This window comes from Adiantum capillus-veneris, chromosome 16 (genome assembly GCF_014529385.1).
Source record: "Adiantum capillus-veneris isolate H3 chromosome 16, ASM1452938v2, whole genome shotgun sequence".
Lineage (NCBI taxonomy): Eukaryota > Viridiplantae > Streptophyta > Polypodiopsida > Polypodiales > Pteridaceae > Adiantum > Adiantum capillus-veneris.
The window spans coordinates 36,489,538-36,512,029 of NC_140946.1; the positions used below are offsets into that span (position 1 = coordinate 36,489,538).

Genomic DNA, 22,492 nt, shown 5'->3' on the forward strand with positions numbered 1-22,492 from the left:
GCCCGATTGTGTCTTGATTTTGGCCAACTTTGTTTGAGACACAGGATTGAGCCAGTAAATTGACAAAAATTTCCACTAAATCAATTCGGCATGCATCCTTACCTTCCAAAATCCATAAATGGTCCAAATCGAGTGGTATTAGACCCATTTTGGATCCGTTTGGAGCCCAAAGACATCCAATATGATCACAAGTATGAATTCCATCTATTCTCAAAAAAAATTTGTAAAAATTTCATCCGACCATATTCTCCTTGCTCTATTCGACACACATATCAAACACTTGACCATAATGACCCTATGCAATCCATTGCATTGACCGGAAACTTGGCCATAAACTTCTTCAATACATTGAATGACATACATTTCAACAGAAATCTTGCCTTTATTGGACCTTGGCATAAACAATAACCCATCATGAGCTTGTTTTTTGGCACAGTGCTCACAAAGTGGTACGACATCATTTGGGAAGCTTTCTTCCCGTGAATAACATAAAAATTAGTGTCTTCCACACCGTAAGTGAGTAATGCTCAATTACACTCACTTCAAATCACTTCCTTGCAGAATAAAAAAAGTTGGAACATTTGTATCCTTCATTGTGAACTCATTGGAAACATGCTTTCAACTACTCTTCCCAACCTTAAAAGATAAAGAAAATTGTCCTAATGAAGTAGGTGGATACTCGTGAGGCATATTCATCTAAGTATGTTAAAATAATAGAGAATTTACACTCGACAAAATATGCAGTAGCATTTGCCCCATGAAACTTGCACAATACCATCCTATGAATGAAGACTAAGAGACAACTGTAACATTACAATAATCAGTAGTTGAGAAGTCATCTTGCAACTATAATATAAAATTGTGCCATTGGTCATAATCAACGTAAGCCAATGGCTACACCATATTGGGGTTTTAGACATGTAACTTCACTTTGCATAAGAGGCTGGCCGTTTAGGGTACGTGTGTCTGAACTAACCCATAAAGGGGCACTAATAGGCCACCGTCCATTGCCACCGTAGCACCACCAACTAGTAGCTCCGCCCAACATTGCCCCGATAGTACCCGTAGCATGAATGGTCACGAGGAAGACTAGCCCACCATATCGGAGGAAGTTCCTTGAGCTCACCCCATGAGCTTCTTTCTACCTTAAGCATGACCACAAAGTTATATATATACACTACCATCCTACGAGCTTCATTCACATGTGGATTCTCTCAGTTGCCACACATGAAGCCATCGCTCATTTGACACCTATCCAGCTCATTGATGTGCTCTACATCAACAACATAACTATTCAGCATGAAGTCATATCATCCTCAATGTACCATCAAAATAACCAAATCCAAGTAAAGAATATTCAAATATCCAAATATTCACTTCCATTACAAATAATTAGCTAGATCTAGTTCTCTCTCTCTCTCTCTCTCTCTCTCTCTCTCAAATAACCACACAAATGTAATGCTCTTGTTCTCTCTTATCTACACCCTTGCAGTGCCATGTTGGTTGTCCATCATCATCTCCTTTGCAAAGAATGAACACAACAATAAGGAAAACTCTAGTGTATAGGACATGTAAAAGCTAAAAACAACAATGCTTGATTGTTGATTCTCGTAAGATACTTTTCAGCTCACCTTCTAGCACATCACCTATTGATTCTAATATTAGCCCTCCACTATGTTGCCAAGTAGAAAGCACATGTGGATAGCAAGTAGCATTAAAGTTGAAATTTCCTCTTTCCAAGGAGTTGATGACTTCTTGCATGTGAATTCTTAAAATCTAGCCCAACTTAGTTTTAGATAAGAGAAAGATAATTGAGGAATAGAGGATTACAACACCAATCCTTACTTGCTTTATAAAGATGTGGCATCTATGTAAGCACGGTTTTTATGATATCACAACAAAACTTATTTCCTGGTACTTGTTGTGAACAAGGTCATGGTTGTTGCCTCGAGCCTTGCCTTATCTTATGTGCAAGGTTTGCTACTCTCTGCTTTTGAAGGTTCCAGTAGTTAATGACTGCCCTTGGGAGGGTCACACACACTCACTCAGTCACTCTAGTATCGATGCTAGCTTTTATCAGCTTGGTTGGATTTCAAAAAATCTTGGAGGGGATACACAAAACCTAGGTTTTTTGTTGGGAGCTTGATTACCTCTCCAGCTTGAAATGCCCTTGGGAGGGTCACACACACTCACTCAGTCACTCTAGTATCGATGCTAGCTTTTATCAGCTTGGATGGATTTCAAAAAACCTTGGAGGGGAAATACAAAGCCTAGGTTTTTCGTTGGGAGCTTGATTGCCACTCCAGCGCGTCTCCTCAAAAGTGGGCTTCGGGCTCGATTCAATTTTTTTCTCGGCGCCCCTTTTGTGGGCAGATCTTACATGATCTTGGTCCTTGCTTCTCGTTTCTTTAGAACTGTGTAATCACACAGGTCAGATTAGGGTTAGGGTTAGCGGAGTCCAGGCTCTTCAATAAGCAGGTTAACAGGGGTAAGGTGTGAGGGATCGTTGCGGAAAACACTTACTGGAATGGCTGTCGCCGTGGTGGAGCAACCCATGTCTCGTATCCTTCTCCATTTGTCTTGTTTTGAACAGATCTGACCAGTATGCTTGCAATACATGCTATCCTTGACTTCGTCCCTTGCAGAGCTTTGCCACAAGTTTGATACCCTGAAGATTGATGCTCACAGAAAGGTCGGTGACAAGGCTGAGGTACCTTTGTTTTCTCCTAACACTTCTTTATCTGTGTTTTCTTGACATGGGTAGCGCCTAGTTCTGTCGTTGCACCATGTACGCGCACTGTTGGGCTTCATTGCGATTTCCATCATGTGGGTAGTGGCTACAGGTGTATGTTCTGGTGCGAGGTGGTGCTAATGACTATATGTGTGTGCTACAGTTTCCCATAAGTAACCAGCAGTTGTATCCAAGTTATTTGGGCGAAACCTTTCACTGCAACACGAGCATCGCATCATCTGAGATGCTGGGGGATGGTGCCAGCTCGTACTGTTCTAGGGAAGAATACCCTGAGCTTGCCTATATTACCGCCCCGAATGTCTATGTGCCTTCTCCTCATGGTACAATCTACACAGGTGAATGTTTCACAGTTTCAAATTAGTTGTTTTGATCTCAAGGGTTGAGGTTCATGAGGTTATTGGTGGGAGTCCTTTTGTTGCATGATTTGGTCCTCATATTATTCTGTTGTGCTACAGGTTGTCCTAGTCCTGTCTTGAACACACATGGCTACATACCTTATCAAGTGGATGGATTACACTACTACAACCAGGTTAGGCTGGCTTCAGTTTATTCAAAGATTTCTTCTTTCAAAAATGATGTGAAGGGCCTGCTGATATGTTGCAGTACTTTGTACAGATTGTTGAGTATATGTATGGGAGTCAGCCTGTGTATGGATCCGTGCCTACTAGCTTCCAATATCCTCCACAGAGTAATGATGGGTTTGTTTATGGACCACAAGTTTATCAATACCCTGTGCAGCCGTACTATCAGCAACCGCCTGTTGGTCAATATGTTCCTACTGCTGCTCCATCAATGCCCACTGGGGGGATGGTTGTGATAGAGCCGCAGGAGTCCAGTGTCGTTTTGACAAATGGATTCAGCAACTATGCAGGGCCCATCCCTGCAGGACCTCCTATGACATTCGTTCCCCCTGTTTCTTGTGAAAATGCTCTTCCCCTCACTGTATCATATCCTCCTCTTCCAGCAGTTCACCCTTCTCACACCCTCAGAGCTTCAGCTCCTGCATGGATTGAGCCTGCCCATGAGCGTAAGGGAGGTTTCAAGGAACGCAAATTAGTTGAAGTTCCATCAGGACCTCAACTAAGTGCAATTAATGGCGTCTATCCTCACAAGACAGGTGCAGCAACCCCAAGTAATGGACTCCTAACAAGGAGTAATTCTACTCTGGCTTCTGTGAAGGTTGTTACGAGTGCACACCCTGCACCGACTCTACCTACCCACCGGGTAAATGATGTGAAAGACAGTGCCCGCCCTGGTACCGAAAGAGTTCTAAAGAAAGACGTCTCTTTTAGCTCTGTTGTGTCAAATGGGCAAGAGAGTGGGTCTCTACCAAAGTCTCAGCCGTTTATGAAGCCGCTTACTGTGGTAGCCAGTAAGGAGTCTTGCTCTTGTCTTCCCAATGGCGAGAGATACAATTCAGAAGACTTTGTGACAAAGTATGATGATGCGAAGCACTTCATAATTAAGTCATACAGTGAGGAGAATGTATTCAGAAGCATTCAGTATGGAGTTTGGGCCAGCACTCCCAATGGAAACAAGAAATTGGATGATGCCTATCATGATGCTCAGCGCCGAGCAGCGGGAAAGCCAAATGGTTGCCCCGTTTTCCTATATTTTTCGGTGAGTACAAGAGTAAACCATTTTGTGCTTTTCTGTTTGGTACTTCTCCAATTATTCTAGACACGGTGGTAATGATGTGAACTTGTCTCATGCAAAGAGCAGGTCAATGGAAGCAGGCAGTTTTGTGGCGTTGCTGAGATGACCGGGCCTGTTGATTATAAGAGGAGCATGGAGTTTTGGGAACAGCACAAGTGGAGTGGCTCATTCCCCTTGAAGTGGCATTTTATAAAGGATGTCCCAAACTCGCAATTTCGAAGAATTATACTACAGAATAATGAAAACAAACCTGTCACAAACAGCAGAGACACTCAAGAGGTATGTGCTTGTGTATCGATGTGCATATTCACTTTCATAAACATGAATTAACAGCTCAAAGAATGGGTCAATGTCTATATTGTGTTCGCGATATACCTTGTTACCTATCTTGAAATTCCACAAGGACTAAGTCTCTTGGGTTTTGCTTTACAGGTTTTCTTCCAGCAGGGTCTGGAAATGCTCAATATTATCAAGAGCTACCCTTTGCGCACGTCAATCCTAGATGAGTTTCCTCTGTGCAACATGCCCATTAAGGCTGTTCCTGAGCTCAAACCTCAGCAGCAATGGTCTCCTCAAAGCTTTCCAAAAATTGGCGAGCAAGTTGTGAAAGTGCGCAACGAAGAATCAGATGTGAAAAGTCCCAGGCCCGTGTCTACTACTCTCAAGGTATGTGACAATGGTGCCAAGACAACACACTTGGCAAAGCCTGTTACTGGCAAAGGGTCGCCTGCTACAGTTGGTCAAGAGCCCAACATGGACAAGGAAAGGCGGCGAGTTGACAAAGAGAATATCAAGTTTGCAGGGAAAGATGGATCTTTGGTAATGGCTTGAAAGCTTACATGTGCCGCCCCCCATTGAAAAGCTCGAGCTCGCTGAGTTTCGGTTGCCAGCTTGCTGGGAGGAAGCTTTATCCTGCATATTTGCCTGAGATGGGTTTTGTGCTGATATTTTGAGTATTTTCGAGTTTCTTGGGTTTTGTAATTTTCTAATTTCTGGTTTTGCCCCATTTTTGCTGCTGTATAGCGCATGTGAATTTTATAGCCCAGCTTTTGCAGCGACAGAAAGGGGTGCTTTGGGGTCAGATGGCCCGTGTATGGTATGATGTGGGTGCCAGCCTTTGAGGTTTTTGTCGAAGGAATTTGGGTGCTAGCCCCAACAGGTTTCAAAGCCTTCTCTTACTAGCCCAAACTTGTAACCCGTATATGAAGCTGATTATTTTCCAGCTCTCTTTACTCAAGGGCCTCATTCTACTGAATCTTCCAAAAATTGTACTTGTAATCTTGAAAATAAAGATATATCTATTGTGGAGGAGGATGATGATGCAAGGCCTAATTAGGTTAAAATTTTTAAGTGTGCCTCTGCAGCTGATATTCGTGTGTCCAATTAGAGTATTGCTCCTCATTACTCATTTCAATTCTAGAAAACAGCTAAGACATCTGTTCTGTTGAGAAGTTATCTCCTGGATTAAACAATATGTTTCGTTACTAATTCGCTAGGAATATTGTTGGAAGGCCTTGTATGTTTGGTAAGGTGGATTGACTTTTCTGTATGGTTAGCAATTTAAGCTGATGATGGATGTGGAAATAAGTGCAGCCGGTTCCTCTCATCTGGAAAGTTATTTTTAAGTCAAAAGGAAGATCAAGATGTGCTGGTATTGAATGGCTCCCTGAGGTGACTATTATAAACCGTGTGCCATCATCTACTATCAGTACAACACACTTTGAGTGCAAGCCATGGCCTGACTAAAAAGATGAGCTGTGGGTGCCTAAGCTGAACTCAGAAATCCAGATTTGATTGGCTGTTCCATTGGCTAAATTTCTATCCCTTTGAACGAGGGAATGGAGGAGTTTTGAAGAGGTGGATTTCCGTCAGCTGTCTGAAGCCTTCATTGTTTCTTCTTCCTTTCAGCATCAAGACTCTCCATTGGTATTGTTGTTCACTGCATAACGTAACACTTCAGCACCGAGCCTCAGACTTATGCATGAATATTAGAGATCTCCCCAAAATTGTAGCACCAGAGCCAAGAAAAAGTAATGGGTAGGCATTGAGGGGAGGAAAGGTGGTCATTTGAGACGTGGCTATCTTAAATTTGGCTTCTAATAAGAGGAAGATTGTAATACGTGCTTGTAAAAAAACATTTGTTTTGAAAATTTGGCACCTTCGAGTGGAATATGTCTATGGTCATCTGTAATGGGTGTATCCTCAAAAAGCTAAATCACACGAGATCTAGCTTCGATCGTTGGCGGATTTGTACTCTTGAGTGTTGTGCATATCGGGCCAGATGTCCGAATCCAATGATACAACTTCCTTTGATGCTCTGTAGTCCTCTGTAGTCTAGGGAATCTGGATCTCCCTAGCTTGGTCGATTAGAGTGCCTTTGCTGTGGTAGTAGCTCCTTCAGTTGTCCAATGTTTGCTCAAATGAAGTCCGTCTCTGAGACTAGCTAGTCTCTTCTCTCATCAAGCTCTCTCTGTGTGTGTAGCTCCAGCAGAAACAAACCTAAGCATCTCTGGTCCTCGAATCAGGACTCTGGAGAGGTCCAAAGCCCTCTCTGAACAAGCAGTGGAAGTGGCCTCGTATCTCATAGTAGGTTAGGCAATGGCATGTGTAGTGCAACTCTGTTTCAAGTCCCATGTGATACAAGGGGCATGTCTGGTCTTTGTTGTGTTGGTACTCCGTTGTATCTCCCAATCTCAACCTGAAGCTGGTGTGAAGATGTGCGTATCTAGCCAATAGCACATCGAATCCCATGAGACAAGTTGGTGTCCATGTATTTGGGTCTCATCACAAAGCCGCCCTCCATCAATTGGAGAAGATGCTCTTTGTAGGAAGCCATCTTCGTGTCCTGGTGTCTCACTCCTACGTTGGCTATATCCATGTCCTCCTGGTGTCTAGCTGAGTCAGATCCTGGCGGATGAGCCTGGTGATCTCGAACTGTGTGAAGAGTCAAAGAGGGTGCATCCAATGAGTACTAGAAGGGAGGCAATCTATCGATGCTGACATAAGAGGGTTTGCCACTGGACATCAAATTAGAGTGTGCAAAGGTTCCTACTTGCTTGAAAGAGGGAATTATATACCCAATCTTGGATCCTCTTTAGCCATATCATGAAAGGATGCCTCTGTAGTGTCATAGTTTATGGCATTGCCGTCAAAATTGATGGTACTTCTGCATTGCCAAAGCTACAGCTTGCAATGGGTTGGGGCTTTACATTTGAAGCAAACTTATAGAAATTGACTTTCTTCACAGACTCTTAAATCATGTCTCGATAAACCCCCCCTTTTCATAACATGCTTCACAGCTAATCCCCCTGTACTCAATTAGAGAGGATAAATTTCATTTCATACTTCCTTCAGCTTTTCCATTTACAGAAATACACGCAACCGGTTCAAGGAGATGTCTCCATTAGGCACTCCCATAGCTTCGAAGTCTATTGAAGCTTTATAGCACTAGTGACATTCCATATCCACAACACTGAAATCTTTCTAATGCAAACTGAAGTTTTATGAATGCAAGGTAACTTTCTTTTGGTTTTTTGGCCTACATAAAGCTTTAGGAAAGCATGATACTCTTGGGAGCAATTGCTGACCGTTGGATAAAGTTTGTGAATTCGTGCCACATGGCAAGCTAATGATTGCAAACCTTTTTTGTTCCTTTTCCTTGTACGAGTGGCATAAACTAGGCATCGTCTTATGTATATGTAGGCCACTGAAAAATAGTCTGCATTTTTTTCCTCTTTAGAGTGATATTAGAGTGGTGGGTCTCACACACTCTCACCACCTCTTATGTAGGCCATTGTGGCTTTTTCACCTTCTTTATTTCGCTTGGAAAGCCCCTAGGAGTCGAGACTACGTTTGCACAAGCAACTTTCCTGCTTCAGGTTAGATTCTGGCTGGATAAAGGTTTATCCAAAAGAAGCACAACGAGCTCTACAATCACCTCCATATGAGATGACATCACTTTTACAGGGCTATTTCATACTTTCTTGCCACTAAGCTACAACTGATGCTCAGAGAGGCTTTCAACAGGCTTGCGACGTACTGATTTTGACTGCATGGATCCATGCCAAACATGAATTTAGCATTTTGCCATTAGTGTCAAAATACATGAAGCCGACTGCACCCTGCCCTTTTCCTGCCTTGTCCTGCATCTTAAGCAGAGAGAAGTATACATGGCACATTGTACCATTGAATGACCGCACATGCTCGGCTCACCACATGCGTACCAACCTTGCTCTCTTGACAAAGATAAAACAATGACCTGCTGGAACTTAATCACACCCTCTGATGTTGACTTGTTGCTTCAAAACACGACACCACTCCTCTGTAAAGTGCGTAGTTAACACTTTCTGTACCTGTATGAGGGCTTCCTGATTATACATCTTTTCAGCATTGCTTGAGAAATCCATTCTGGTTGCAGTGTATCCACGTGTGTGCAACAGCACCTATGATACAGATATAAACATAAGCCAATCATGAAGCAAGCTGCCAAGACCACGCTACACGACATTACGAGCCACGCAAAAGGGGTCTTATTCTGCGAGCAAAAGCAGATGGATCTTTATCCCACTCTGCGACTGATTGTTTGCCATCCAGGTCATCGGCAAGACGCAGTGCTTGCCTTTGTAGAAGCATTAGAATGAACTTTTGCCCTGTATTTACCATACCTGGAAAGAGGTCAGACATCAAGGGTAACATACTGCCTGCAGCTTCCCTCATTTCTGCACATGACAAATCATCTGTTTCAATAAAACTATAAAAGCTAAGAATTAAGATACTGAACTTATCCCTTGTGATAAAACTTTGAAGCCTAGTGCATTGTTGAAGGATATGTAATCATGCCCCTCTCAATCATTTTTTATAATCTTTGTATATACACCTAGATGAATTCGAGATAAGCCCAGATTCACCTTTGAAGGTAAGTGCAAGGAAAAGACTCATGGTAGTCATCCACAAGACAGTATAACCATCAGCTCCATCATGCATAGTATTGACTAAATCCTACGACATCCCCACTAACATCGTCAGTGCCCAAGAGTGGGTGTAGAGCTGGGTACTAATATCTGCTCCCACGTGCGACACACCCACACCTAGACTTTGAGTTTCATTAAAAATACGATGGATTAACCACTTAAACAAGTCTTTACCTAGTCTGCTCGGCCTCTGAATAATTTGAGGTTCAAGTAGAACCCAAAGCCTCTTCACAGCTTCCAAAGATTGCTGATCCTCAGGACTTAGTGTCGCAACGCGACTAGAGCCGAAGAAGAGGCCTGGAAGCGGGATAGGCCAAGACTTTGGAGCCTTTAAAGCAGGCGGAAGCGAGATTAAAGCTCTTGATGCAAAATATTGCCAAATCTCTGCCACCGCATCACGTGAAAGAGCATCCACAACCCGAACAAGCTACAAGTAGCAGATCAGCAAGTGAGCAAAAACAAATCAATGTGAAAGGTGTAATGAGTTACAACTTCTATTTTTAAACGATAGCATCAGAGGGGTGGTCTGAGTAAAACCACATACAAAACCTTAACATATGTGTGCATTAGCCATGAATACCTCTGTTAACAAGAGTTCTTGAAGGTAGCTGCCATTTGGGGAAAACACCAATGCCAAGACTTGCTTGGCAGCCAGGTCAACAGATGGTTGAGCCGATCTACTTTTGTCTCCAGACTTACTGGTGTTTAAAGTTGTTAAGGACTGAAAAGTTTGAAAGCCAGTTATAAGACTCTCTGCCCTGGTTACATCAAGCTGCTCCTTCCCCGCATACACAAAGTACTTCAATGCTGCTCTAGTCCTTGGACTGATTTAGAGAGTACAAGTGGTTAGTTCGGAAACATATTACAACTCAACCCATCACAGATGCTTTAGTTATATACCTTCATAAGGTTAGAATAGTCTGAACTTATGAATTATAAGAGAGGATAAGATACAAAAGTACAAAGCAAGGGACACAAGAAAGCAGAAAAAGTAAAAAACTAAATCCCTTTCTTTCTTACTAAACAAAACTAGATGAAAGAAAAGGCATAAGCAAAATCAGTTAAGAAGCTTACTTGTCTAAAACTTGAAACAATTACTCAACTTTAAACTAACAAGGATAAGACATCAGGAAAGACTTAAATCTTAGAAATCAAACTCACACGACAATTTCTAAAAAAACAAATTCTTAAATCCTAATGTAAGCTAAATACTAGAATTGAATACTACCAAGGTAGAACAAATGATATAGTTGACTAGTTGTATTTAGAACTCTGTATGGTAAATTGGCTTTGGCTGATTGCTTTTGATGAATCAAACAGGTTAAAAATTTGTTACCTGTCATCTGTGATAAGTCGCTTACAAAGGTACGGATAGCAGTCCTGTACAATTGCATAGTCTGGATCAGCTGCTAGTCCAATGCCCTCCAACACAGAAAAAGTCCGCAAGATAAGAGCGAAGTAAGGAGGAATGACAAATACATAATCTCTTGACATTGCAGAAAGGTCCTCTATAACCTGCAATGAGTAAAGCTAAAAGATTAACACACAGTAAAGATAAAACTTCCTCAAATTAAAAATGTCTGGACAAACTGCATTATCTCTTAGAGCTTGCAACTAAGCGATCATCGAAAAATCTCTTAGTTAGAAATGATACCCATTTTGTGAAGCTCCATGTTAAACAAGCATCCATTGTCTTAAAGTAGAAACTCGTTATTATGTCTCCAAACATCAGCATGGACAGCTGAAACATTGACCATGTATAAACCAAACCTCACATTTAAGGAGGACACTATGAGGTCCTATAAATAGGACCTTGACTCAAACATGAATTTCCCAACATGCTTGGACCCTTGTGGGCTTGTGGTAAGGGATGCTGCACTTCTCGTAAAGACTTGGTTCGCATGCTACTAGCTCCCAACATTGGGGGTGAGCCTGCATTGGCCAGGTGACCTTGATGTCGATTCCTTATGCTTGTTCTATTGTATGAATTGTGTCACTTCTGTTACTTTGCTACTCACTTGGTTCCTTGCATACTAGTATGGCTAGCATGCACCTGGGCTGGCAACCCTTGCATGCATTTAGGCTGCATTAGATCTTGGCCTGGCCATAGTGGCCGGCTCGACCAGATTTGATCCAGTGAGCCTATTCTATGCAGCGCCCTTATTTTGGAACTTTATTCAGCTGTCGTGGAGTCCTCTATGAGCCTGGCTGACTTGGCATGTATATGGAGACCCCAAAGCCCTCAGTGTGGGTATGGTGAATGGTGAATCTGTGAAGTGTGTTCCGACCCCTAGGGGGCTGCACCTCGGTCAAGGTGCAGGGCTGATGCCTTTCTCCGTCTCTTGCAATCTCTCTTAGTCTCTCTCTATGAGCCTGGCCGACTTGACATGTACATGGAGACCCCGACTTGACATGTACATGGAGACCCCAATGCCCTCGGTTTGGGTAAGGTGAATGGTGAATCTGTGGTCCCACCCCTAGGATGCTGCACCTCGGTCAAGGTGCAGGGCTGATGCACTTTCTCCGTCTCTTGCAATCTCTCTGTGTCTCTCATCTCCCCCTTGTGTTCCTGCTTCACTGATCCACTTTGACATGCTATCAGAGACCACGCAAAGGCTCTCCTTGCTCCTGGCGTTCTTCACCCCTTGCGGTTTCTAAACTGCTGGTGGCTGTGTTTTCACCCTTCAAAGGCAGCGTTAAAAAGCACATACTGGCAGCCAGTTTCTGGTGGAGAGTGTTTGCCTCTAGTGGAAGGCCCAAGGCCCGGAGGCTCTCAAGAGCCTAGGGCCATGTCCTCCCACCCTCTATGGATGCCTCCCTTCCCCTATCGGCCTGGCTGTAACACTCAGCTTTGGTGGTGTTTGTTGGCATGTGCAAGGTAGCCCCACCACTATCAGCATCAGCATTGCTGCATCAGATACGGTGTTCCAGATTCCTTCTCCCAATGCAGTCAGACAACCCCAGTCTCTCTGCTGTGTCAAAGATCACCTCCCACGAGATATGGTCAGCCCTTGGCAGATAGTAATCAGACTGGGAACCACTTTTCTGTTGCAGATCGGCATCAGATCTAGCCTTTAACATTCGTCTACATTGGATCTACAATCGGCTCAATGACAATGACGGAATTACAGTGATTGCTTTCGAGCTATATGGACCTTTTTCAGCCTTCCAACAGTTGTGCACACGGAGATTTTACCCATTTCGGACCAGGTGCAGCAGCATTTTCAGCCCTTCGCAGGCGTGTTCTTGGGTGGCCACATGCTCAAAGTTTGTTAGTTTGCATCTTCTATGGTTACCCATTGACAGGACAACGTCCGGAGGTGGTCCGTGCGGTTTATCGGTGACTGTTGCAACTTGCAGTATCCTCGACATCGGCTTGATCATTTCTTGTGGGCATGGATTCTATGGGGGACCTTTCATTCCAGTTCGACATTGGGTACAACTTGTGGTTTGATTGGTACATATCATTACAAGTGGATTTATGAGAGATACGACTGCATATGGGAACATCGACATTTTGGAGACGGCATCACCATTGGACCTAGATACCACAAGTATATTGCCTTTAGAGGTGCATTCTCTTGGCCTTACGGAGAGGATCCTAGACCTCTTCAAGGGCCAAGACTAGACCTTGATCTTCACACTCAAATGGAGCTTAATTTCTTTGGACTTTCTTGGGAAGTTTACCTGCGAGATGGACAGGATCAGACATGTTCTTTGGCTGCTTGGTCGGCACTGCAGTTGCTCTCCCTCTCTCCTAATCATTGGATTCTTACCTTCAAAGTTGTCCACACTCAACCTCAGCTTACAACATACACATCCCTCGACCTGGAGAGATGCAATCTCCCAGCTCCGTGGGAGGATAGTTACTCTAAGTTGCATTCTCGTGGCATTGCTGGCATCGTTTGTTCTTTGGTTGACACCAGAGAATTGGAGGCACGAGATGCAAGCATGACAATGCAGACATTTTGGTATGGCCTACCCGTCTTCTTGACTACAGCCAAGATTGCTTTGTCTAGCTACGCTTCTTCTCAAAAGATGACTATGGCGCAGACACCTTGATCTGGCCATCCCTCTTCTCATAGGACGACCATAGCGAAGATTGCTTAGTCTCGCTAGAGAGAGAGAGAGAAGAAGAAGAAGAAGAAGAAGAAGAGAATTTTAACCTCGTAGGAAGCTAACCCAAAAGACCTCAAAGGTCTATCCAATGAGAGTTGAACTCAAGACCTGTTATGAGAGAGAGAGAGAGAGAGAGAGAGAGAGAGAGAGACCTTAAAGATCTATTCCACAAGGAGAGTTGAACTCAAGACCTATTACTCAAGAGGGAAATGACATAACCAATCCACCACACTTGGGTGATAGAAAGGTTATACCATTTTCCTTCTTTTATTAACCTTTCTATCACTCAACTGTGGTAGATTGGTTATGAGAGAAATGAAATGTTATATTAACGTCTTCAAAAAAGGCCAGAATGACCTATGAGACCAAACTGATACAAAAGTGGTGAATCTGTTACAAAGTCTGGGTACCTTAGTACTAAAGTACTAAGTGTGAAAATAAATGTGAAAAAAATAGATACAAAGTATTAAATAAACTTCTTAGGAGCATTCTGGGTGTCTGGCTAGAATGCTTCTAATTCTTTGTTGTAGTCTCCTCCGGTGAAGTGTGCTTCTGCATCTCGATCGTGGTCGTCTCGATTTCCTAAGCTCAGTCGCCCTGTCAATGAGGGTGCCTTTGGTATGGATGTGGGCACTCCTTTGTGCTGGCTGCTGGTCTCTTGCTTCTCCTTCCACTCCTGCTTCTCTCGGTCCGAAGAAATATGTGATCTGCCTCTGAGGCTGTAGTGCTCTTTGTCTTCTCATTAGATTATCCCTGTGCCGATGTATTTCTAGTAGGTACAAGCCTAAGCATCTTTGATCTTGGTATTGCATGACTCTATCTAGAGGTCCAAAGCCTTCTTTAAATAGGCAATGGAAACGCCCACGTATCTCATAGTATACGGTGCAATGGCATATGTAGTGTAATTCTGTCTCCGGCTCCATTCCGCATAACTTGCAAATTCTGCTCTCAGGTGGGATTCCCCTAAATCTGCCAAATTCAATTTCCAGCTGGTGTGAGGATGTACGAATCTGACCAATAGCACATCTCAAACCATGAGACAGGTGGGTATCCATGTAGCTCGGGCGAATCACAAATCCATCTTCAGATAGCTGTAGGAAGTTTTCTTTGTAGTCGGCTATCTTCGTGCCCAATTCTTGTGTAGGGTCTACCCATGTCCTCTTAGTATCCAACTGTATAAGATCCTGACGGATGATTTTATTAATCTCCGTTCGTGTGATGGAGCCTCAAGAGAGTATTGGTAGGGGGGTAATCTTTCCATACTGAACCCGTGTCTCTGAAACCACGAAGACAGTTGTGCATACCAGCATGATGTATCCCCTTTCATTGCTAACTGTCGAGAGGATTTGAGGGCCAATCTAGCATATCGGCAATTACTTGTATCCCACAAACCATGTATAAAGGACACTGATCTGGTAAGAGCTTCAATTTCTATGAGAGAGAGAGAGAGAGAGAGAGAGAGAGAGAGAGAGAGAGAGAGAGAGAGAGAGAGAGAGACCTTAAAGATCTATTCGATGAGGAGAGTTGAACTCAAGACCTATTACTCAAGAGGGAAATGACATAACCAATCTACCACACTTGGGTGATAGAAAGGTTATACCATTTTCCTTCTTTTATTAGCGCCCCCCCCCCCCCCCCCCCCCCCCCCGAGAAGAAGAGAATTTTCATGTCATAGGAAACTATCCCAAGAGACGTTAAAGATCTACTCGACGAGGAGAAGACCTTCTATCAAGAGGGAAATGGCATAACTAATCTACCACACCCTTTTTCTCTTTTTATTAGCGCGCACGCACACACACACCCGAGAAGAAGAGAATTTTAACTTCATAAAAAACTATCCCAAGAGACCTTAAAGATCTATTGACGAGGAGAGTTGAACTCAAAACCTGTTATTCAAGAGGGAAATGGCATAACCAATCTACCGCACTTGGGTGATAGAAAGGTTATACCGTTTTCCTCTTTTTATTAGCGCACCCCCCCCCCCCCCCCCCCCCCCCCCCCCCCCCCCAACCCCCAAACACACACACACGCCCGAGAAGAAGAGAATTTTAACATCGTAGGAAACTATCCCAAGAGACCTTAAAGATCTATTCGACGAGGAGAGTTGAACTCAAGACCTGTTATTCAAGAGGGCAATGGCATAACAAATCTACCACACTTGAGTGATAGAAAGGTTATGCCATGTCCGAATAACAGGTCTTGAGTTCAACTCTCCTCGTCGAATAGATCTTTAAGGTCTCTTGGGATAGTTTCCTACGACGTTAAAATTCTCTTCTTCTCCAGTGTGTGCTAATAAAAAGAGAGAAACAACCTACGCACACACCCACACAACTCCGCCACAACCATGCAAATGCATCAATCCAGCTAGCTCCATCCTGTGCTAATGGGGGGGTGTAAACTGTAGTTGTCACGTGCACATCTAACCCTATGTGTACGTGGACAAGCTGTTCCTACTTCTAGGGTTTAGGAAGCCTAGGAAGCGTTCTGGCAACCTTGTGAGCCTGTGTGCAGGCCGTGCATGTCTAGGCACTTAGTAATTGCATATCCTATAACAATGTCATAGACTTTGTAAATAATTAATTTATTTACGAGAAAATAGTTCTAATTAGTTGTGTGCACATCAGAATAGAACTAGCAGTTCTAGGGCCTCAGGTGCGCCCAAACTTGGGGCAGAGCATCTAAGGGAGACCCTAGTAGAAAATACCATGAAGCCCTAGTGATTGGGAAATCGGGTATTCAATAAGGGGTAGAAAGTAGCCTCATATTTCAAGCTCATAAAATTACGTGCGTTAGTGCGAGCATAGGAATGAGATGGGGTCCTTAGAACAGTAATCCTAAGGCCTGGATTATTTTTAAGGCCTTAGGATAAGTCAGTTAAACTAATTTTAATTGTTTGTGCCGGATCAAATGACCGGATAAGTGCAAACACGTAATGCCGGAGCAGTGCCGGTACGGCATTGTGCGGGGAGCAGCTAACGTTTTCATAAGTAGCATTCATGTATGCAGTTGTGAGTTAAATTGCACATTTCATTAATAGCCTACGAACTTTTAAAGTCAAAAGTTGAATGGTTTTTAAGTTATAAAGTAAGTGTGTCAAGTGGCACACTTACCCATGCAAAGTTACCCCCTCTCTCTCACTCTCACCCTCCCTCATCTCCTAGCGTCCCCCCTCTCTGGTTGGCTTTATAAGAGCACCCTCTCCCCTCTCAAGTGTGGTGCTCTACGCACCAGATCTCTCCATTGAAGCTTGAGAATCAGCCATTGTGGTGTATGTGGAGTCATGGAGCTCCTATCATCTAGAACAAGGTTTCTCTTGATCATAGGCTGCTGTGGGGGAAGATTCATCGCGAAAAGCAATAGAAAACTCCCTTCCTCTCGCGCTTGGCTATTGCATATTCTCTGTTTTCACCCCTAATCACCTCAATTAGGGATGTTTTCAGCGGAGCACTCATAGAATTTCACTCCACTCTTCTTATCCTACGCCTACGCGAGTTTTTGTGCGATTCCATCGTGAAAAAGACCTCCGTTTCGGCATAGGAGTGCACACAGGTAAGAGTTTCAAGTTATGTGCAAAAAATTACAGCAAGCATGTCTGTATGCATTTTGCTTGTTTCTCTCTTGAGTTCGATGCATATTGCGCATGAAGAGCCACACATAGCAGAAGATACACTCTCCATTGTGAGAGCTTCCGACAAGCTTTTTGGAAGATAGACTCTCCTGATGAGAGCTTCCAACAAAGCCTGCAGAAGAGGGGAAGTTCTCTTAGCAGAGAGAGAGTGGAAACGCTCTCTCAGTCAGTATTCAGAACAAAACAAAGAAAGAAATAGAGGACGGACGTTTGTCTCGTTCCTGTGCTTGTAAAGATTCTCCCTTGGTAATAAAGATAATCTCTTTATGGGGGGGGGGGATCAGCCCATCTTCTGGTCCCCAATGAAGTGTCAAGCTCTCTCTCTCTCTCTCTCTCTCTCCAATTCTCTTGAGTATTTGAAGTGCAATTAAAGTCAGTTTATGCTTCCATTTTTTTGTGACATACCCTCTGATTGCACAACCCATAGCATTAGCATCGTGATACAGTACCTAGCATGAGCATTTTCCACCGCATGGTTCCAGTTTCCGACCTCGCGTGTGAAACACCTCTTATAGTCCTTTATTTTATAAGTGACTTTTGACATTATTAATTATGAGAATCGTGGGCTGTTGTGAAGGCTGCTCGACCCAGCATTTGCAAGATGTATAAGCAAGGCTTAGGCGCTTAGTAGAGGCAGAAGACCAAGAGGAGCTCAGGAGCACAAAGCAAGACGTGCCGTGCCACATTTAGCCCTTCAACGTTTTCTCAAGACAGCCATCAGCGTTTTCAGTTTCAGCCCTTATCCTCGCGAGAACCCGCAACACTTGTTGCATATCCTCACCGGATTTCCCGTCATCAGCCTAGCGTTTTCAGATTTAGCAGAGATCAGCCAGCGTTTTGCAATTCCAGCCCAGATCAGCCAGCATTTTGCATTCTTAGCCTTGCACGACTCAGCGGCTGCGGATCAGCCCCGCAGTACCGCCACAATAGCAGATTATCAGCAAGACATCTAGCATTTCAGATTTTGTTTTGTTTTGTTTTCGGAGTCGGGTAGGGCATGCCCGGCTGCTCCCTCATACACCAAGTAAGTATACAAGAAGAACGACCAGGACTATGCACCCAGAAACCGAAGGCAGACGCTTTTGTCACTAGTTTCCTCTCGACTACGAGAGTCCAGAATTATCTACACTCTTAGAGCCATGACTAATCCCTTGAGAGACCCATTTCGCCAACTTGATTTGGGCGTGACAGTGACCAAGTACCTCTGTTCAGAGGCCCAGGTACTGCGGGACTTGCTTCGGTCTTCCCTTTGGAGTTGCCTCCTCCAGGTAACTTATCGCTCACCTCACTAAACTGCCTTTGAAACCCGATGGTTTTCCCCTACGAAATGCCATACCCGCTTGGAAGGCTCACAGGTGGCGTCCGCTGAGGTTGGTGGTGTCTCCCGTTTGCACCTCCCAACCCCTTTTAGGTGAAGTTGACCCCTCCGGGTGGGAATGGCACTTGGGCGCTCTTGTAGCTCATTTGGCTTCGCTCGGGGAGAATCACGTCATTTCCCCCCGGAAGGGATCGGATTCAAATAACAACATAGGAAGGGGAGCATTATCTCCCCATCCGCCTATGCAGAGCACCCAAATACCGGGGTAGAACTTCACCGAGGAACTTCGCCACAGGTACATGCCCTGCAGTTCCGTCCCTCGAGTGCGGATCACGGCGTACCCAGAAGGGCATCCGCTTCCCGGGAGCCTCCCCACCAAGGAGGATAACGGTCCTTTCTTCAGGGTCCAACGAAGGGTCGATTACGTTGAAGGTGGAGTTGAATCGGTTTAGCCACCTCCCCCTTGCTTCATCAACTGCCGAACAGTTCATCAGCAAATGGGAAAGCGAACGACCCTCTAACTCGGAGCACAGCGTGCAAACGCTGTGTCCGCGCATGTAGCTATCCGCTAGTTTGAGCCCACCTACTCTTGCCAAAGCCAGCATTCTCTCCTCCTTCCTATTCACTATAGTGCTATTGAGCTGCAGCAGGTATCCACGTGTTTGTTCAAAGCCGGCCTCCTTATAGGGCTCCAACGCCAAGCACGAATGCCTCTCGTCCCACTTGTCCCATGCGTGGTAGCGAACTGAGCTAAAGTCAGCCGCTGGGATATACTTATTCATCCAGTTGTGGGTTCTTGTCGTCCAAGTCCACTTCTTGAACGGTTGGTTCTTAGGCTTCTTGTTTACCAAGGAGCCTATCCAGGTAGATGAAACCGAGCAGTACTTGTCAAAAGCCCTTGCTCGTTGTCCCCCACAAAAGGCAGGTACGGGTGGTATGTTAAACTCGTGATGGAGAGTTGCCGTCCCTACAGAGGTTGACCTTGTTCCGAGTAACATTCGCATCCCGGTGGCGACGAGGCGCTGCAGAGAGTGAAGGACACGCTGATCGTGGGTCCCCATAATTTCCGCGCCATAACAAATCACTGGATATACGCACGCCTTAAAAACAGTCAGTCGAGACCATATAGGAATGGCTCGGTTCGCTAGTAGGTGCTGACATGCGAATAGACTTTTCCTCCCCTTGCCCGCTCGCTCCTTGACGACGCGTTCAATGGAAAAGGTCGAGTCTACGTCGATGCCAAGGTACTTGTACGTCTCACCCACTGCAACCATCTCACTACCCAGAATATAGAGAGATCCTGCAGGTCTCCGTGGAACACCGTGACCATGCATTTGTCAATTCCAAAGGTCATGCCCAAGGTCTTTGCCCATTCACTTACCTTGTCAAGGCTCGTTTGTAGGCTTTTAGGAGAGTCAGCAAGTAGAACCAGGTCGTCAGCAAAAAGGAGTCCTTTAATTCTCTTGAGGAGGTTAGGTACTTCGAGGCCCATGTTTCCCCATCTGCGTCTAAAATATCGTTGATGTATATATTGAATAGATAGGGCGATCTCGGACATCCTTGGCGGACTCCCGCTGCATCGGAATCGAATCCGACAGTTGTTCCATGTGTCGGACTTTAACAGAGGTGGACCTCTAGAGCGCTTGGAAAACTCTAAGTGCTCGACCTTGCAGGCCAGCCGCAACGAGCTTTAGGAACAACGCCTCGTGCGGTATTGTCGTATGCCTTCTTGAAATCAATGTAGGCCGCATAAGTTGGTTTCCCATCCTTGTGACGGAGTTTCACAATCTCCTTCAGACATGCGACCTGCCCTATGCATTCCTCATTAGTACGGAATCCTGGTTGGCCGGGATTGAAGAAGTTCCTCTTTTCAAGTATCTTAGTGATCCGCCTAATCACGACCGTAGTGAGGACTTTTATGGCAACGGAGATTAACGCGATCCCGCGATAGTTATCAGTGTTGGTCAAATCGCCCTTCTTGGGGATTGACACAATCACTGCGTCGCTAGCGCCGACCGGGATGTCTTTGGTATCGTAAATGCCCTCAATCATGTGCAAGTAAGCCTTGCCCATCTCCGATCGTGGCTTACGCGGATCCGACCTAAGCCCCTTATCTTTCACAAGCAGCTTAAAGAATTCGGGTGGTAAACCATCGCCACCCGCTGCCTTGTGCCTCTTCAACCGCCGACAGGCCTCCCGTACTTCATACCAGTTCAACGGGTCACATACCTCAAGCATACCAGGCCAGATGCGCACGTGTTTGTCATACCATGCAAGAGGATCCTTGCTGGTACCGTCCGTATTGGCGAATACCTCGGAGTAGTGACCCTCCCATACTTGTAATTGCCTCTCTGGTTCCATTACTAGCTCCCCATTTGCGTTCAAAGGTTAATTGGCAATAGTTCCTTGTCTCTTCCCAACTATTTTCTTGAGGTGGGTAAAGAATTTCTTCATTTGACCCTCCCTCAGGAGCTCATTCCCTTTTTCCACGAAGCGCTCGAAGGATCTTTGGTTACTGACACGGACAGCGGCCTACGCACGAAGTGCTATTGCCTTGTAATCCCTAACCGCTTTCCGGCTAGCCCTAGTGTTCGCAGCCTTGTTCCTCACCTTATTCCAGGCTTTCTGGCGTGCATTAATGAGTCTCCGAGCCCGAGGTTCGAGTCGACATTGACCTTGTTTAAGATTTCAGCATTGACCTTGTCGTCGTCGTCTACACCATCGTCGTCGTCGTCGTCGACATAGTCGTCATCAAGTACCACAGCATCTAGAAGCATTGTACCAGACCTTTGTGCAATCCAAAGCAAATACATCTCTAGCAATAGAGGGGGGGGCCCTTGGAGGGGGGTTTGGGACCCCATCTGGTGTCATCTCTTTTCTCTCTCTCTCTCTCTCTCTCTCTCTCTCTCTCTCTCTCTCTCTCTCTCTCTCTAGCACTCTTTGCAGACTCACTCACAGTTTGCATTCCACTCTCGTGTTTTGGTCATTGCACACTCTGTCATTAAGTCAAGGAAGGCTCTCCCTTCGTCCGTAAAAGGAACCTTGAGCACTTAATGTTCACTCATCTTGAGCCATACACCATCATTCACTTCCGGTGCACATTACATTGGTATCACAGCTCTTTGGAAGCGTTCGATATAATCACTCGAAGAAGAACCACAAGAATTTTTTTTGCTTGTTGTGGTCGCACGTAACCCAAGACCACTTGGGCGTGTCGATCCCTAATCTGTGTTTTTGAAGAGTGGCAGGTAACCCGAGAAAGAAGGGCTTGTCCAACCTCCCCTCGTTCCTCTTTTCCACTCATTGAGAGTGGACCTTGCACTTAGCCGCAGGCAAATAGACGTGAGGTGGTGGAACGAGCTGGATGTGTTCAGAAAGCTATTCCAGGTTGGTACTTAGAACTAAAGATGTCTGATTCAGAACATTCAGAGATCGTTGAAAGACATAACTGATCTGGAAAGACAAGATAGAGTAACTGAGATTGGAACTGGAATTATATTTCAGATATTCAGATTACAACTGGTGAACACCTGTAGCTGGCTTTGGAATTATAGAAGAAGAGAGAGCAATAAATGATTACAAAAGCACAAGTAGCTCAAGATGTAGACAACTAAGGATCCTAGAGAGTCTGAAGTTGTACAAAATGAATAATGGGTCTTATTTATAGGCTGTCAGATTGGTGTCTGACTGACAGTGCATTGTCAGTTACTATGGTAACTCGCTGGTTACCGCTTCTGGAAGCTTCCTCCACCTGCCAATCCTGTCAAGGGTAGTTCCCACCTTCTACATTCCTCCTCTCCTTTCTTGAATTTTGGTAGATACCAAAATTTCCAGGTAACAGTTTCTAGACTGTTTTCCAGTTGCCTAATAATGGTGTCAATAAGGTTTCCCAATTGCTTGTTTCTTCTTTTGTATTTGGACAACCAGCTCTCCTATGTCAACATACGACTCCAAAGGTGCCGGCTGTCGAAATCCTTGGATCGATTTCGTCTTGCAAAAGGCCAACGACATGAGGCCAATTAACTCACTTAGTGTCTGTCCAGCGAACC

General features: G+C 44.7%; 2 protein-coding genes across 3 annotated transcripts in view; one reads left to right on the forward strand and one right to left on the reverse strand.

Moving 5' to 3' along the window:
• Positions 1–2,258: 2,258 nt before the first annotated feature.
• LOC147438861 (uncharacterized) lies at positions 2,259–5,719 on the forward strand. Of its 2 annotated transcripts, none has more exons than XM_086484826.1 (7): positions 2,259–2,561; positions 2,646–2,692; positions 2,895–3,087; positions 3,208–3,281; positions 3,368–4,372; positions 4,475–4,687; positions 4,841–5,719. In XM_086484826.1, the coding sequence occupies exons 1-7, from the start codon at positions 2,528–2,530 to the stop codon at positions 5,237–5,239; spliced, it is 1,965 nt and encodes a 654-aa protein (XP_086340952.1). In that variant the 5' UTR covers positions 2,259–2,527; the 3' UTR covers positions 5,240–5,719. The 2 variants fall into 2 exon arrangements, with proteins under 2 accessions (XP_086340952.1, XP_086340951.1); XM_086484825.1 differs by having other exon boundaries at positions 2,261–2,561; positions 2,646–2,710.
• A 1,950-nt stretch (positions 5,720–7,669) lies between these two features.
• The window catches only part of LOC147438862 (uncharacterized), a 67,322-nt gene continuing 52,499 nt past the window's right edge, over positions 7,670–22,492 (reverse strand). Inside the window, exons 7-10 of the mRNA XM_086484824.1 lie at positions 10,715–10,893; positions 9,959–10,202; positions 9,553–9,805; positions 7,670–9,126 (exon numbers count right to left, since the gene is read on the reverse strand). Of these exons, the coding sequence (XP_086340950.1) occupies positions 8,915–9,126; positions 9,553–9,805; positions 9,959–10,202; positions 10,715–10,893 (888 nt within the window). The 3' untranslated portion in view covers positions 7,670–8,914. The remainder of the gene's footprint in view (positions 9,127–9,552; positions 9,806–9,958; positions 10,203–10,714; positions 10,894–22,492) is intronic.

Coding starts and splice junctions, on each gene's coding strand:
- LOC147438861 (XM_086484825.1), top strand. CDS start 2,528: ATGGCTGTCGCCGTGGTGGAGCAACCCATGTCTC. Junction 3,282..3,367: donor GATTACACTACTACAACCAG/GTTAGGCTGGCT, acceptor TACTTTGTACAG/ATTGTTGAGTATATGTATGG. Junction 4,373..4,474: donor CCGTTTTCCTATATTTTTCG/GTGAGTACAAGA, acceptor TGCAAAGAGCAG/GTCAATGGAAGCAGGCAGTT.